Source organism: Brassica napus, chromosome A6 (genome assembly GCF_020379485.1).
Source record: "Brassica napus cultivar Da-Ae chromosome A6, Da-Ae, whole genome shotgun sequence".
NCBI lineage: Eukaryota > Viridiplantae > Streptophyta > Magnoliopsida > Brassicales > Brassicaceae > Brassica > Brassica napus.
In genome coordinates, this window is record NC_063439.1 from 17497625 (window position 1) to 17511280 (window position 13656).

Below are 13656 nucleotides of genomic sequence, written 5' to 3' on the forward strand. Positions count from 1 at the left end.
CAACCAATCATCCTATTGATTTTCTAAGCTTTATAAAAAACAAATCAATAAATACAAACTCAAAATCCAATATCTTTTATTAATCAAAACTGAATATCTTCAATGTCGTATCTTTAATGTACCTATTAAATATAGAAATTGTAACCATAATTACACTAATTATAAGAATAGATTTGATTCCAACCAATTGATCTATTACTTTGGTAATTGATTTGCTTGCAGAAAAGAAAACAATAAATTTAAAATTTGTAAGAATATAAAGATATAGAGATTCCTACCAATTGCATATATTTGCGTATGATTATCGCTTAATAAGCTTCAAATTGAACATTGAAAAAGATAGAGAGATTTTTTTTAATTTTTTACCGATGCAGAACTTAAACAAAACGAAAAGTTAAAGGTATTTTTTCTATTACACTTCCCGGAAAAAACGGTTACAACATGAGCTTTCATAATACGGCCTTTTAACATATTAATGTTATGGACATTTAATAATTATCTTGACGAAAAACAAAGACTATAAATAATTTATTATTTAAAAATTATTGTATTTCCTTTAAACATGTATAACTGATTTATAATCTTTTATACCATACTAAGTCATAATATAATATTTCTTCATATTTTACATTAATAACCACCGTTTTTATATATCGTCTACAATTCTCTAGTTACGTCTATTTGTTCAATTTTTTATATGATATTTAATATTCGTCGTAAATAGATGGTTTAAGATGCCAAAAAAATATTTAGTTAGTGAATATAATATATCAAATATTACAAATACATCATTTAGTGAAATAAATAACCAAAAATCGAAAATTCATACCCGCGCTGGCGCGCAGATCAGAGTCTAATTGGTTTTAAGTTGGAAGCCCATGAAACTGATCATACACTATTAGTTTTATATGGATAAAAATTTATACTCACCTTGTACACCATACTATATAAAAATGCTTCTTTCGTTTGTTATTAAATGTTACTATATAAAAATGCTTTGTTAGTATACAGGAGAAAGCAAGCAAAGAAAATCGTAAGACAGTCTACGTTTTGCTCCTATGATTCCTAACAATGACTAAAATCTTTAAACCATGCTTTCTTACTTTACAAATCATATTTTACTACGTAAGTATGAGGATATTTCCAAGCAAAAAGTATTTAAGTTGCTGATGTTAGGGGATTCTGTACACGTTTCTGCTTCCGAATGGAACTTTTTCATCTAAATAATGAGACTGCTCTTTTATATTATTCGCTTTAATCTACAAAGTATCATACACTATTTGAATAACTAATATAAATCTTGACTAACAAAAAAGTCAACAGCTAAGTAAAGTTGACAGGTAAAAAGAATAGAATGCGTCATGTGGATTTTAAGACTCGCAAACGTTGCTGTCTTTGTGCATTGTGTCTTTGTGTAGGTATAGGTGTTAGAGCATGAGCATTGGTGAACCCCTCTTTGGGGTTCACAAGATTTTTTTAATATTTTTTTGTGGGTCCATGAATAGTTAAGAACCTGTAATTGATTTTTTCTGCATTGGTGAACCTGAAGACGGAGTTTAAAACAATAAAATAATAATATTTTTTTTTTTAAATATTCAAATTATCCAGAAAACAAGAATAAAATATTTAAATTATTATTAAATTTTTGAAAACTATTTATTCAATACATTAAAAGAGTAGATTACATAAATTGAGAAATAGAAAAACAAACGAAGTTTATTCATCTTCATCACCAAACTTTTGCCAAATATTTTCCATTAAATCAGCTTTCAAACGAGCATGCTTCTCTTGATCTCGAATTTCTCTGCGCATGCCTAACATATCACCGGCATGAATACTTTCTCTGGTTGTCACCTTTGAACTTCTGCTTGACTCTCCTGATTCGAACTCAGAAGTATTTATTTGAGCGTATCCGTGTCGTTCGTTCTCTACAATCATATTGTGCAATATGACACAAGTTCTCATTATCTTTCCTATCTTTTCCTTGTCCCATTGTAGAGCTGGGTTTTTAACAATTGCAAACCTCGACTGCAATACTCCAAAAGCCCGTTCGACATCTTTTCTGGCGGATTCTTGCTTTTCTGCAAATTTCTCGGCTTTAAGACCTTGAGGAAGTGGGATGGATTGGATAAATGTTGACCAGTTTGGATAAATTCCGTCAGTAAGATAGTAGGCCATACGATAAGTGTGGTTGTTGACCTTGAACTTAACTTTAGGTGCTCGACCATGTAAGATGTCATCAAAAACATGTGACCGATCAAGAACATTGATATCGTTGAGTGTACCTGGTAAGCCGAAAAATGCGTGCCATATCCAAAGATCTTGTGATGCCACGGCTTCTAAGACAATTGTCGGCTTTCCTGAGCCCCGTGTGAACTGACCTTTCCAAGCCGTTGGGCAGTTTTTCCACTCCCAATGCATACAGTCGATGCTGCCTATCATTCCCGGAAACCCGCGTACCTCTCCAACATCGAGTAATCGTTGAAGATCCTCGGCTGTAGGGCTTCGTAGATATTCTTCTCCAAACAATTGTATTATTGCATCAGTGAAATTTGCCAAACATAAACGTGCTGTACTGTCACCAAGTCGGAGATATTCATCATATGTATCTCCCGATTGACCATATGCCAACATACGTATAGCTGCCGTACACTTTTGAAGTGGAGAAAGCCCGTTCCTTCCGCAAGCACTTCGTCTTTGCTGAAAGTATGGAACTTCATTACTTATACGTTCGACAATGCGAAGGAACAATGGCTTGTTCATTCGAAAACGCCTCCTAAACATTTCTGGTGGGTATGTAGGATTATCATTAAAATAATCGTTCCACAGCTGATTGTGTCCTTGTTCCCGATCTCTTTCGATATAAGCTCGTCTCTTCGGCTTGTTGGGGTGAGCATGAATCATTGAGTCGATGTAATTATCAACAACTTGGTCGACCATTTCTTCTAAAGCTTCATCAACTTCATCACTCGATGAGGAAGACATTGGTGGGTTATTTTTTTCCTAAAAAACAAAAGGAGATTTGTAACTTAAATTTAATAAATTGTACATAATTCTATAATTCTATTAATTTTTTCAAGGTCTATTATATCAATTTTTTTCATTAATCTCTCTTATTTTTCCACTTGATTTCATTTTGTATCTAAATCTATTGGGTTTTCAATTTTTATCATCTAATAAATTGCACATATTTCTAAAATTCAAAAATGTTTCACATTATATCATCTTTTTTCATAAGTTTTTAGTTTCACTTACCTTGGTACCTTGAAGAAAGAAGGTTGAAGAGTTGGAAGCTTGAAGCTTGTTGTTTGACTTAGGTTGGAAGCTTGAAGCTTGTTGTTTGAGCACCACGATGACAAAGAAGGTTGTTGAAGTGTGTTGGTACAGAAGATAGATGGTTTACATAAGATAGATGGTTTACAACTTGTTGAAGTGTTCTTTTGGTTGGAACCTTGAAGTTAATTGTCGCTTTTATTGTAGTGAAATGGGACAAAGAAGAGAAGAGAACTAAGAGAGAAACAAGTTGTTGTGCTTATAAAGTTAGGAACACATAGTTTATATAGAGACAGAGATCAAGTTTATTACATCCGTGAATCAATGTTACAACAAAACAAAAGAAGTCACTGTCTGATCCGTGACTGAAGTGTAGCATGAAACAAAAGGCTACACTTTCACCTACTATCCGCGGCTTAACATATAGAAACAAACAAAAGATAACTTTGTTTAAAAAGCAGAGAGTAGAGACATCATTTAAATAGAGAGACATAGAGTTACAACATAGTACATCCGTGAATCAAGTTCAGTACATCCGTGAATCAAGTTCAGAGTTACAACAATAGAAAAATACATAGACATAGTACATGATTGACCTGCAGTGTAGAAAGAAACATAACCCGTGACCTGCAACAACCTAAACTTCCCGTGACCTGCAACACTGTCACCTCTAACCCGTGACCTGCAAAAGAAAAGATAACATAATCAGTAAAGCAAAGCAAGGAAATACACATCAACTACTCAAGCAAAGCAAGAAAATACACACAATAGACATCAAAGCATTTCAGAGATGAGTTTATTCTTGAGAGCCACTTCATTATCAGAAAGTGTGTCTATGTTTTTGGCTAGCAAACGATCAAGGATCTTTTGTCTGGAAATGGTATTTTTCTCAGCTAGGATGGTATGTATATGATCATAAGCTGCTTCATTTGGCTTCTTGCGTTTAGCAGCTTTGCTAGCCTTAACACCAGGAGGCCTAACCTCTTCCTCCTCACGCACCGCCTCCGCACCACCTTCCTTCCTTTTCTCCTTCGGCTGAGAGTGTGACCTCCACTTCTGATCAAACCGAAGTTCCCTCCAGCAATGTTCAAGCGTGAACTTGAGATGGTAGTCATTGAAATAGATGTCATGCGCAGTCTTCATGACATCATTTTCACTTTGCCCACTCGCTTGCTCCTTCAGAGCGGTTTCATGGGAACCCACAAACCTGCAGACCTCTGCATTCACCCTTCCCCACCTCTGCTTACATTGACCCCACTCTCGAGGAAGGGAGCCAATGAGCTGAGGACTAGAATTGAAATACGCCTCAATTCTCTTCCAAAAAGTCCCTAACTTCTGTTCATTACTAACTATCGGATCTTTGCTGGTGTTTAACCAAGCACTGATCAGTACAAGGTCTTCTTTGGTTGTCCACTTTCTCCTTTCCGGTGGTTTAACTAACCCGGGTGAGTTAACTGCAGCCTCAGCAGAGTCAACGTCTACTGGACTACTGCTCTGCGAAGCTAATAGGTTAACAAACCCGGGACCGTGAAGGGAAAAAGGTTCCATATTTGAGGGTTTTGTGTTCTGGTTTTGGTTTGAGGGTTTCCGGTTTTTGTTTTGGTTTGGTGTTAAGATGTTTCTGTAAATTTTTAGGGTGGAGTTACTATGTTTTTTAACAAGTTTTTACGTGTGGAAAGAGATAAAATTTAACTAACTATACCAACCAAAATTCATTACAGAACTACTACATAGTAATGAGCAGTCAATAGACATCAAATCAGGCGAAAATACAGCAAGTTTTCCGTTTCAAAAGAGAGAAAATTAAACTATCTCTACCAACCTAAGTACAATTCAACATTAATCACAGCAACCAACCAACCAACAATTAATATCTACTTGTACTTCTAGTTCTCGTACTAGTTTAGTTTATGTCTACTTCTAGTTCTACAAATAGTTATACTTTTGTTCTACTTCTACTCCTACGTCTACTTCAATCCACAGATAACAATTACCCTAGATATAGTTTAGCTGACTCTAACCTTTCATTGTCAATCGAAGCAGACCTTCTCGAGGGAATGGACCTGCACAGTGAGGTCATAGACAGCCTCATTGAGTGAATTAACCTGTTCCTGGACATGGCAAAAGTGTAGGACATTTGTGTTAGTAACTGTAATACAAATACAAGGAAAAAAATTAAAAGCGATGAAAGAGCTCAAAATGTTTGACTAACCTCAAGTCTCTCAAACCGTTTACTAAGATTGGACACTCCCAGCATCACCTCCTCAGCCTCTTCCACCCGTTTAGTTAGCCTCTCGAGCTCCTCCTGCACACCTATCACCCAAGGCTGACGATAATGGAGCCCATCAGCCTTGGTTATAACATCAAGAATCATCAGATATACAACTTACAATATAGAACATAAAGATTGATGAGATTATGATATACAACTTAAAGTGAATTTAAACAGAGGAGACTTTACCTCGTAGTTTCTGCAGGTGAAGAAACGCTTCCCAGGAAGAGTGTCGTAGTCCTCCTCCCCGCGCACCTCGTTTATGAGTCTCCCACCACACGGACACCTTTTAGGAATACCGTACTCAGAATCCGCCACGAAACTTAACATGTTGATGTGTTCATGTTGCTTCTTTGAATGTCTTCTATCTTCTTCTGGATCCATCTGTCAAATAAATCAAGATTTTGTTAAATAATTACTCGTAAACCACTATCACGATCTGCAACCCTAAACCCATCACTCCATTTAACCCATAAAACGAAACCCATCACTCAATTTATAAACCCATCACTCACCCATAAAACGAAACCCTAATTGGATTTCAAATCTCTGAAAAAAGAACCCTAAAACAAAAAACAATCACGATCTACAACCCTTGATCGAAACCCATATGTCGATTTAGATCCCTAACTCGAAACCCCCAAAAAATTTCAAAATCGAATAATTGCTTCCCACCCCAAAATCGACCCAATAAAGCTATAAACCTACAAGGTACTCACCTACGCTGGTGGAGAGAAGAGGTCGTCGTCGATTACGTCGAAAAAAACGCCGGGAATCGTCGTCGCACGATAAGTCGCCTCTCACGGTGAAACCCTAGTTTTTTCAGAGAAAGGGGAAAATGAGAAGAAACAAGGAGTGGCCCGACTTTCCTCCTCGTCAACGCGGAACGCTTGACCAACCAGCGTACGCCGCGTGGCAACATCCGCCCCTTACGGGTTCATGCGCAAGGCCCGTTTCATCAAACTTATCGAATTTTTATTTTTTTTTTAAACCAGCGGGCCTAAGATTTCGAGCCCACGAACCTCTTATAAACCGCTAATGCGGATGGTCTTAGGTTCAACTACCATTTTCCTAACCGACGGTTTACTTTTAAGTTCATGCATGATCAAATTTTCTCTATTTAAAATCATTACTGTTGAATGAATTTAATCAGTCTCATCCCCCCACCCCCCTCCCCCCACCCCCCACCCCCCCCATCAACAAAATAACGAAGAACATTAAATTTATCATCATTCCTATAAATTGCACAATTTAAAAATAATACTTTTTATTTTCATTCTTTTTCGTTCATTTTAGAGAATTATAAAAATAAAATTGTTCTTTACCAAAGTTGAAAAAATAACAATCATTCCTTTTTATTTATATTCATTATGTTTTTGTTTTTAGGATGATTAATAGTTACTCCTTCCGTTTCAAAAAGATTCATATTTCAAAAAAAAAATTGTTTCAAAAAGATATATGTTTCAAATTTTTAATGTATAAATTAATTACAAATTGTAAACTTCAAAAAATATAATGGTATTTACAAATATTTTATTGGTTAAAAGTTTTGAGGAACAATTGATAACGGAAAATAATGCATGGTAACTACAATTTGATATGTTTCATTAATAAATGTAAAAAACCTAAAACATATCTCTTTTTGAAACAGATGAATCTTTAGACTAATCCAGGTTTCAAGTCCCGGAGAGAGCAATTTATTAAACAATTATGCAGATTACGGAAGAAAGACTTACAAGAGATCTTCAACATGGTGCAAGTAAATCTGGTCTGACGTGGATCTTCATAGAACGGCTCAGGTGATGTAGTTAGGCGTAGGTCTTTATAAGGCATATATTATTGTCGGTTGTCGAATCGTCTATGTAATCTTTCTCATATCATAATTATAATTGTAAGATCATAATAAATCAATGTTAAAAAAAATTCATTAGACAAACTATAAATTGATAATTTAAGACCTTTTAGACTATGGCTTTCTCATGTTTGAAAACTGTAAACGTAAATCATTTGCATTTATAATGTATTCAAAACACAACCAATCCATTGTTGGCATTACAAATTGCTTCATTCGTCGAAATTTTTTACATCCAAGATTCAGAAAAAGAAGAAACACAACGAAAAAAAGCCAATGTAATTGCACCGTGTAATGTATATACTTATTATGTACACTTTCCTTTGGCAAATCATTTACACACATGACAAATCGTATTCACAGAGGAACTGGCTTCATGTTACGGATTCTCATATACGTCAAAAACTGTGAAGGCAATTCAGCAAGTAGCGCTTGTACTACAGAAACCTCTCCATCTGCAAAGAAACAACACACTCATTAAACTCAAAGGAAGTAACTAAGCCTTTGTCATACGGTTCCTGTGGGTTAAATTCAAGAATCAAGAACAAAACTCACGTTGAACGTCTCGTAGTGCTACAAACTGAACGATATCACGTGACGCCACACGCCCGCTCGAGCTCTCTAGCCGTTCACCTCTATCAGCGTCTAGTATCTAATATACCACACCAAAACCAAACCCACAGTTTACACAAAGATCATATATATATAGTTGTAAGAATCTTCACATGTCTTCTTCTTCCATAGAATTTTACCTCCATCTCTTTGAAATCGGCTCCTCCAACTCCTACAATGAGGATTGATAACGGCAAATCCGATGCACTGACTAATGCGTCTTTTGTTTCTTGAAGGTCAGTTATTACACCATCCTGTAACACAAGTTTTGGTTATAAACAAACAATGTTCGATTTTGTTCTAATGTTGTTTTTTTTATATTTTATTTAATATACTCACTGTGATGATTAATAAGACGTAATATCTCCGTGAACCTTGAGCTAGAGACTGGCTAGCTATCATTGCAGCGGAGTTTATCACCGGACCGAAAAGGGTAGGCCCTGCTAGAGAGACGTTGAAGAGCGCACTTGTGTATGAAGTCATGATTCCTTGAATCCCATCCACCTGAGAGTTAGAAAGAAAAACACTAGATTTGTGAACACAAAAACATCAAAATTTCTAATAATATTTGATAAGCGAGTTGAGTTTTGTTTTTTTACCTCAGAGTATGAACTGCTTCCGTTGAGGTTAAAGCAATGTGAAACTGGAGAGTCAATTGGACGAGCTCCAAATCCCCAGGCAGGGAAACGTTTGTCTGAGTCATAAAACTGCAATACTTCTCCAACATCCACTATTGCCTGTTTAATTAAAAAAAAAAAGAATTGGTTCTAGTCACAGTGACTGGTTATTAAGAAAAAATGGAAGTAACATGATCAAGTCCTCACTCTCTGGTAAGCATTTAAATGCCCTGAAGGATCAATGTAGTGCAAAGAATCAGGGAGGCGTGGATTTCCATTTGATGCTGCAAGGACAAAATAAAAAGTTTATAATAGTAAGAAACTAACAACAACATTATATATATTCAGACAAAAGTTTTTAGGATTATCTGCAGTGGTGGTGTAAGACCTTATACCTGTGAAATCGATTGCTACCATGAAGCTTAATTCAAACCCAGAGGCCAAGTACTCTAGAAATGTGTGCTGGACAGTCTCTGTAAACTTCTCCACAAAAAGCTGGCTCTTTAATACCTTTAAAATAAAGGAGAAATGTTATCAGATAAACTTACATGAAAAATGCATTTAACATGTTTTGGACCTTCATACCTTGCTTTGTCCAGCACCAGTAGTAGGCAAAGACAAGTTGATTCCTTGGCCAGCCAAATGAAGTTTCTCCAAGTCTGAAAGCGATTTTTGAACTTTTCTGGCCACCCAAAATAAACGAGTACTTATGTCAGTTAACAGACAGAGTTACTCCAAAAATTAAATAGTCTGAGCTCTAATCTTACCCGATGAGACTGTGTTTGCCATTGGAATTAAAGTCTGAGCATTCTATTATCAGTGGGCTGTCCTGCAAGATTATAGAGAGAAAATTTGAGACATCTTATCTCAGACAGAGAAATAGACTTTCTATTACATATTCATGGATATAAGATTATTCTGCTATGCTATACCTTACTACCGACTTGTTGAACACTTAGAAAGAGTGGTTTCCAGATAGGGTTTAGATTGTTCTTCAGGACTTCAGTTTTAGACACTGGTATTGGAGTTCCTTGCTCCACAATCTTTGATACCACCAAAAATGGATCCTATAAGAAAATGAAATAAACGAGTTACATTTTATGTCTAAACTGTGTTATTTTAAGTAAAAAAAAGGCTTAGGAGGAGAAGGACTCCACAAACTCTTACACTTTTTGAGAAAAGATCCTTAGATTCCAAACTAGAACATCTGAATACAATCTCTGTTGTAACCTTAGAAGCAAGGGACTCCTCAGCGTGGATAATAAGCTTCCCATGGTGATGCTGAGTCTGTGCGGTAACGCCTTCTTTACGCTTGAGCTCTAATGTAATCGTCTTAGTTGATTTTGTGATTATCTGCGTGGTTAAAAAAAGTAAATATTTAAAGTCCAACACATGCCAAAACTCAGGTCTATCAGACAAGTAAAAGGATAGCATTTAAATTAAAGCAGTAGTTGGTACCTCAGACAATACACATGTTGCCTCACCAAGAAATTGCTGTTGGTCAAGCTTAAGCATCTGAAAAGTAAATCTTCATCAGTAATGAATGAACGTTGAGACACAAGCATGTGAGTGGTGGTGGTGGTACCCACATTTTAAAGAGACAAAAAAGACTCATGAGATTAAAAATGAAAATGGAGGAGGCATAATAAGATGAGGTAGAATTAGTTACCTCCTCTTTTGAATTTTGATACTGAGTGTCAACATCATACACACGAAACCTGTGTAACAAACAAACAAACCAACAGAAGGTGTCAAACTACTTTGATCAAGTAAAGGGTTTTTTTCCTTTTAAATCTCTCTCAGCCACATATTTTGTTTAGAAGCAATCTTACAAGAATGTCTGGACAGTCTCGAAATGATACGCGAGTGTAAATTTCTTAATCCATTTAGGAGCTAAGGAGTTCAAAACAACTTCGCTGCGGTAGACTTCCGAAAGTGTCTCATCTTTTTCCTTTCTATAGACAACCACCATAGGATCACTCTGCAATAAAGAAAATCAAATATAAATGTGATGCTATGGCAAATACTAAAATAGCTCCATCACTTGATAAGACCTTTGGTTAAGATATCAAATGACAAAGCTTTGAGGCCATTGAATAGATACACTGCCTTCAGGCAAAAACATCAAATTAAACAAGCCATTACAACGAATTACCTTGGAAAGCACGTCACGGTCTCGCAAATTGGAAGCAGAAAACGATAGCTGCAAGAACAAAAGACAAGGCATTATCAAACATAAAACCCTCAGATAGAAACAGAATGATGAGAAAAAATGATGTAAAGAGGGAACCTCGATATGAGAGAAGAGGCCGTTGAAACCTCGAGACTTGAGATAGTAATCAACGGCATCGTTAGTAGTGCCGCGTGCGGAGGAGATAGCAGCAGTTCCACCAACGCCAGCTATAGCCCCAGCTCCAGAGGAAACATCGGAGCAGCAGTTTCCCATTATAAACGGTTTGGATGAACAACACACAGCTACACCTGTTTTTTTTTTTTGTTTCAAAAAGAAGGAAGACAGAAAGATTCAGACGCAGTAAAATGGGACCCCACTTATGCCAACGCGGCCTTTTATTTCGAATGACTGGCTCCCTCGTCTTCCCCTTTTTATACTTCTGTTTACACGAAATATCCTAGAAACTTTCACCTACTTTCTCCGAAACTCTCTTTCTCATAAAGAGTCTTAGTCAATTGTCAGAAAAAACGTGTTTATTAATTTTAATCAAACGTCAAGTTTGAGTTATTAGGAAAAAAAGATTAGTTTAGAGGATTCAGCTTTTGTTTATTTTTCATTAAGGGGTCATTAACATTTTTTATTTACCAGTCTTGGTGCTTTTATAAATTCAAGGTGCCAATGTCATGGCACATGCTAATTGGTTTGATCACAACATAATTTTATTCTCGGAAAATATGATAGCTCAATACTAGTTGATCTACCTTTCATTTGTTAGCAATATAATACTATTGCAAACATTCGTTATCTGTTTACACCAATCGAATCATTGTTTATTATGACACATCATAGGCTTGTGGTCAATAAACAATATTAAGTAGAACAGTTGATTTCCATCTAAAGTACATAATTAAGAAAACTATAATAGGCATTTTTCTTGACATTATTGGGTCAATAATTTTATTCAGTGTAATATCTATATTTTTATGCCAACTGGATTTATTATTATTTTATTATTGATGAATATTGTAATAAAGATTATTATTTCACAGAAAATATTGAGAAATTTTCAGGCTACATTTAAAGCTGTTGCTTTTGAAAAATATTCAGACTAATTGTTTGGTGTAACTTGTAGTAAAAAACACGACAATTGCCATTAAAGTGACGGTAGGAAATAGTTAGGGACTTTCACGGTAGAATATTTTACACATTTGGATAATTACTCTGAAATCTTGACTTTTCACGTTATTTCGTGACAATTCACCTAGGCAGATTTGAACTTTGTTTTTCCCCATTTATGATATGTGACACAACAGCAACAACAACAAAAAAACAGGACCAGAGCCTAAGTACATAGTGTACCAAAGCAAATGTAAATACAATATGGGGAAAGAAAGATAGAGACAGACCTCTGAATCAAAATCTCCTTCTTTAATTCGAGAAATAAGTAAGAAAGAAGGAAAATAATTCTTTTTAAAAAAGATAAGAGAAGACAAAGAGGAAAAGCAAGAGAACATGTCATGTGAATTACAGTGCAAGTGCTCAGTCATACACACAGTGTGCAAGACCCCATGAGTGTAATTCTTTCTAGATTAAACTCAAAACCAAAACAAACAAAAAAGGCATTTCTTCTACCAACAGGTCTTCGGGTTTAGGCCAGTTAATCTTAGAGTCAATAAGCATATTCTTAATAGCAAATCCAAAATATCAAACAGAAAGAAATGTTTTAGGAGAGCTTTTGATAAAAGAGTTTTAATATGTTTTTCTTTTATTAATTTGTATCTCAATCAGAATTACACTTATGAGTAGGGATTTGAGGAATTTAGCACAGAAATTAAAACCTTATATGCATAGCTTTTTTTAACTTACAGCAAACGAGCTGGAGACTTTACCTCTTATGTCTCTTTGTCCTTCTTTTCCAGTGAGTTGCAGTGTTGCACTAATTTGCGTCCAAGCTTCTCCACCACGCACAAGTTTCCTCAGATCCTGCAAAGCTAAATTCAAAGACGTTTTCAGCATCAAACAGTTTCCCAACTGAATATAAAATCATGTTTCTCAACTGACGACCCATTTCTAAGTTGTGCAGCAGCTATGAACCGCTCCTCAAAAGATAGCTCCCTGGGTGCTGTTGAGGCTCTGGAACCGAATCTATGAGGTAATGCATGGAGTTCTGGAGAAATAAAAGAACGAAATAATGATAACAGAGACATAAACCTGCAAATCCATGATCCTTTTGTTCAGCCTGGCACTTTGGAGACATGTGTTGTAAATCGAAAGGAAGAGTGAGTGTATTACTTGGTGAGGAGCAAGTTCTTGCTTAAACTTGTGGCAGCCTTTGTACTTCTCATAGATAGCAGACTTGAAAATGCTTTTTGGCAAGGGATAACAGTTGTTAACAATTCCAAATCCAACCTGCCGAAACCAAGAATAATAATCATAGTCACATTCAGTTGAGATTAATCTAAAGAGGTAAATACCTGAGCAGGATATTTCTTGTCAAAAGCTTGTGATTCTATATCCAACTTGCCGCCAATAGTAGCTTCCATAGATACCAACCATAAAGAAGTCTCTTCTCAAAGTCATAGAGGAAAAGCTTTCATCCCTGGTTTTGATACACGGTAACGGTAGCAATCAGGTTTTGTTCTGCCGTTAGAGATAAAGATATATTAACCAGGCAGCTGTTCATGTTCCTGTTCCTGTCTTTTCCTCTCGATCCCATTCTCTAACCCAATGCATGAGGTCCCATAAAGACCATTCCTTTTATACTTATCACTAGGTTTGCTCAACATCGGAGAACTCCATCTCCGTCTCCATCGCCTCTGACACTGTATTTCAGAGTACAAGTAAGCTTTTTGTGCAA

The 13656-nt window shown here is 35.9% G+C and overlaps 2 protein-coding genes across 4 annotated transcripts; both read right to left on the bottom strand.

Annotated features, from left to right (window-relative positions):
- Nucleotides 1–4047: 4047 nt before the first annotated feature.
- Nucleotides 4048–4821, bottom strand: LOC106413409 (glutathione S-transferase T3-like). The gene has a single exon (XM_013854192.1). The coding sequence runs from the start codon at nucleotides 4819–4821 to the stop codon at nucleotides 4048–4050; it is 774 nt and encodes a 257-aa protein (XP_013709646.1).
- Nucleotides 4822–7538: 2717 nt separating this feature from the next.
- Nucleotides 7539–13635, bottom strand: LOC106347758 (protein BONZAI 1). 3 transcript variants are annotated; one of them, XM_048781867.1, is made up of 20 exons: nucleotides 13274–13635; nucleotides 13092–13208; nucleotides 12857–13010; nucleotides 12689–12790; nucleotides 10917–11107; nucleotides 10782–10829; nucleotides 10459–10607; nucleotides 10296–10344; nucleotides 10085–10141; nucleotides 9794–9979; nucleotides 9559–9693; nucleotides 9394–9455; nucleotides 9212–9308; nucleotides 9022–9136; nucleotides 8834–8910; nucleotides 8609–8746; nucleotides 8349–8513; nucleotides 8150–8263; nucleotides 7953–8049; nucleotides 7539–7852 (listed from the first exon to the last, which is right to left on the bottom strand). In XM_048781867.1, exons 5-20 carry the CDS (start codon nucleotides 11070–11072, stop codon nucleotides 7755–7757), a joined length of 1743 nt encoding a protein of 580 aa, XP_048637824.1. In that variant the 5' UTR covers nucleotides 11073–11107; nucleotides 12689–12790; nucleotides 12857–13010; nucleotides 13092–13208; nucleotides 13274–13635; the 3' UTR covers nucleotides 7539–7754. The 3 variants fall into 3 exon arrangements, with proteins under 3 accessions (XP_048637824.1, XP_048637823.1, XP_013642806.2); XM_048781866.1 differs by having other exon boundaries at nucleotides 12689–12966; XM_013787352.3 differs by having other exon boundaries at nucleotides 12689–13010.
- Between the last annotated feature and the right edge of the window lie 21 nt (nucleotides 13636–13656).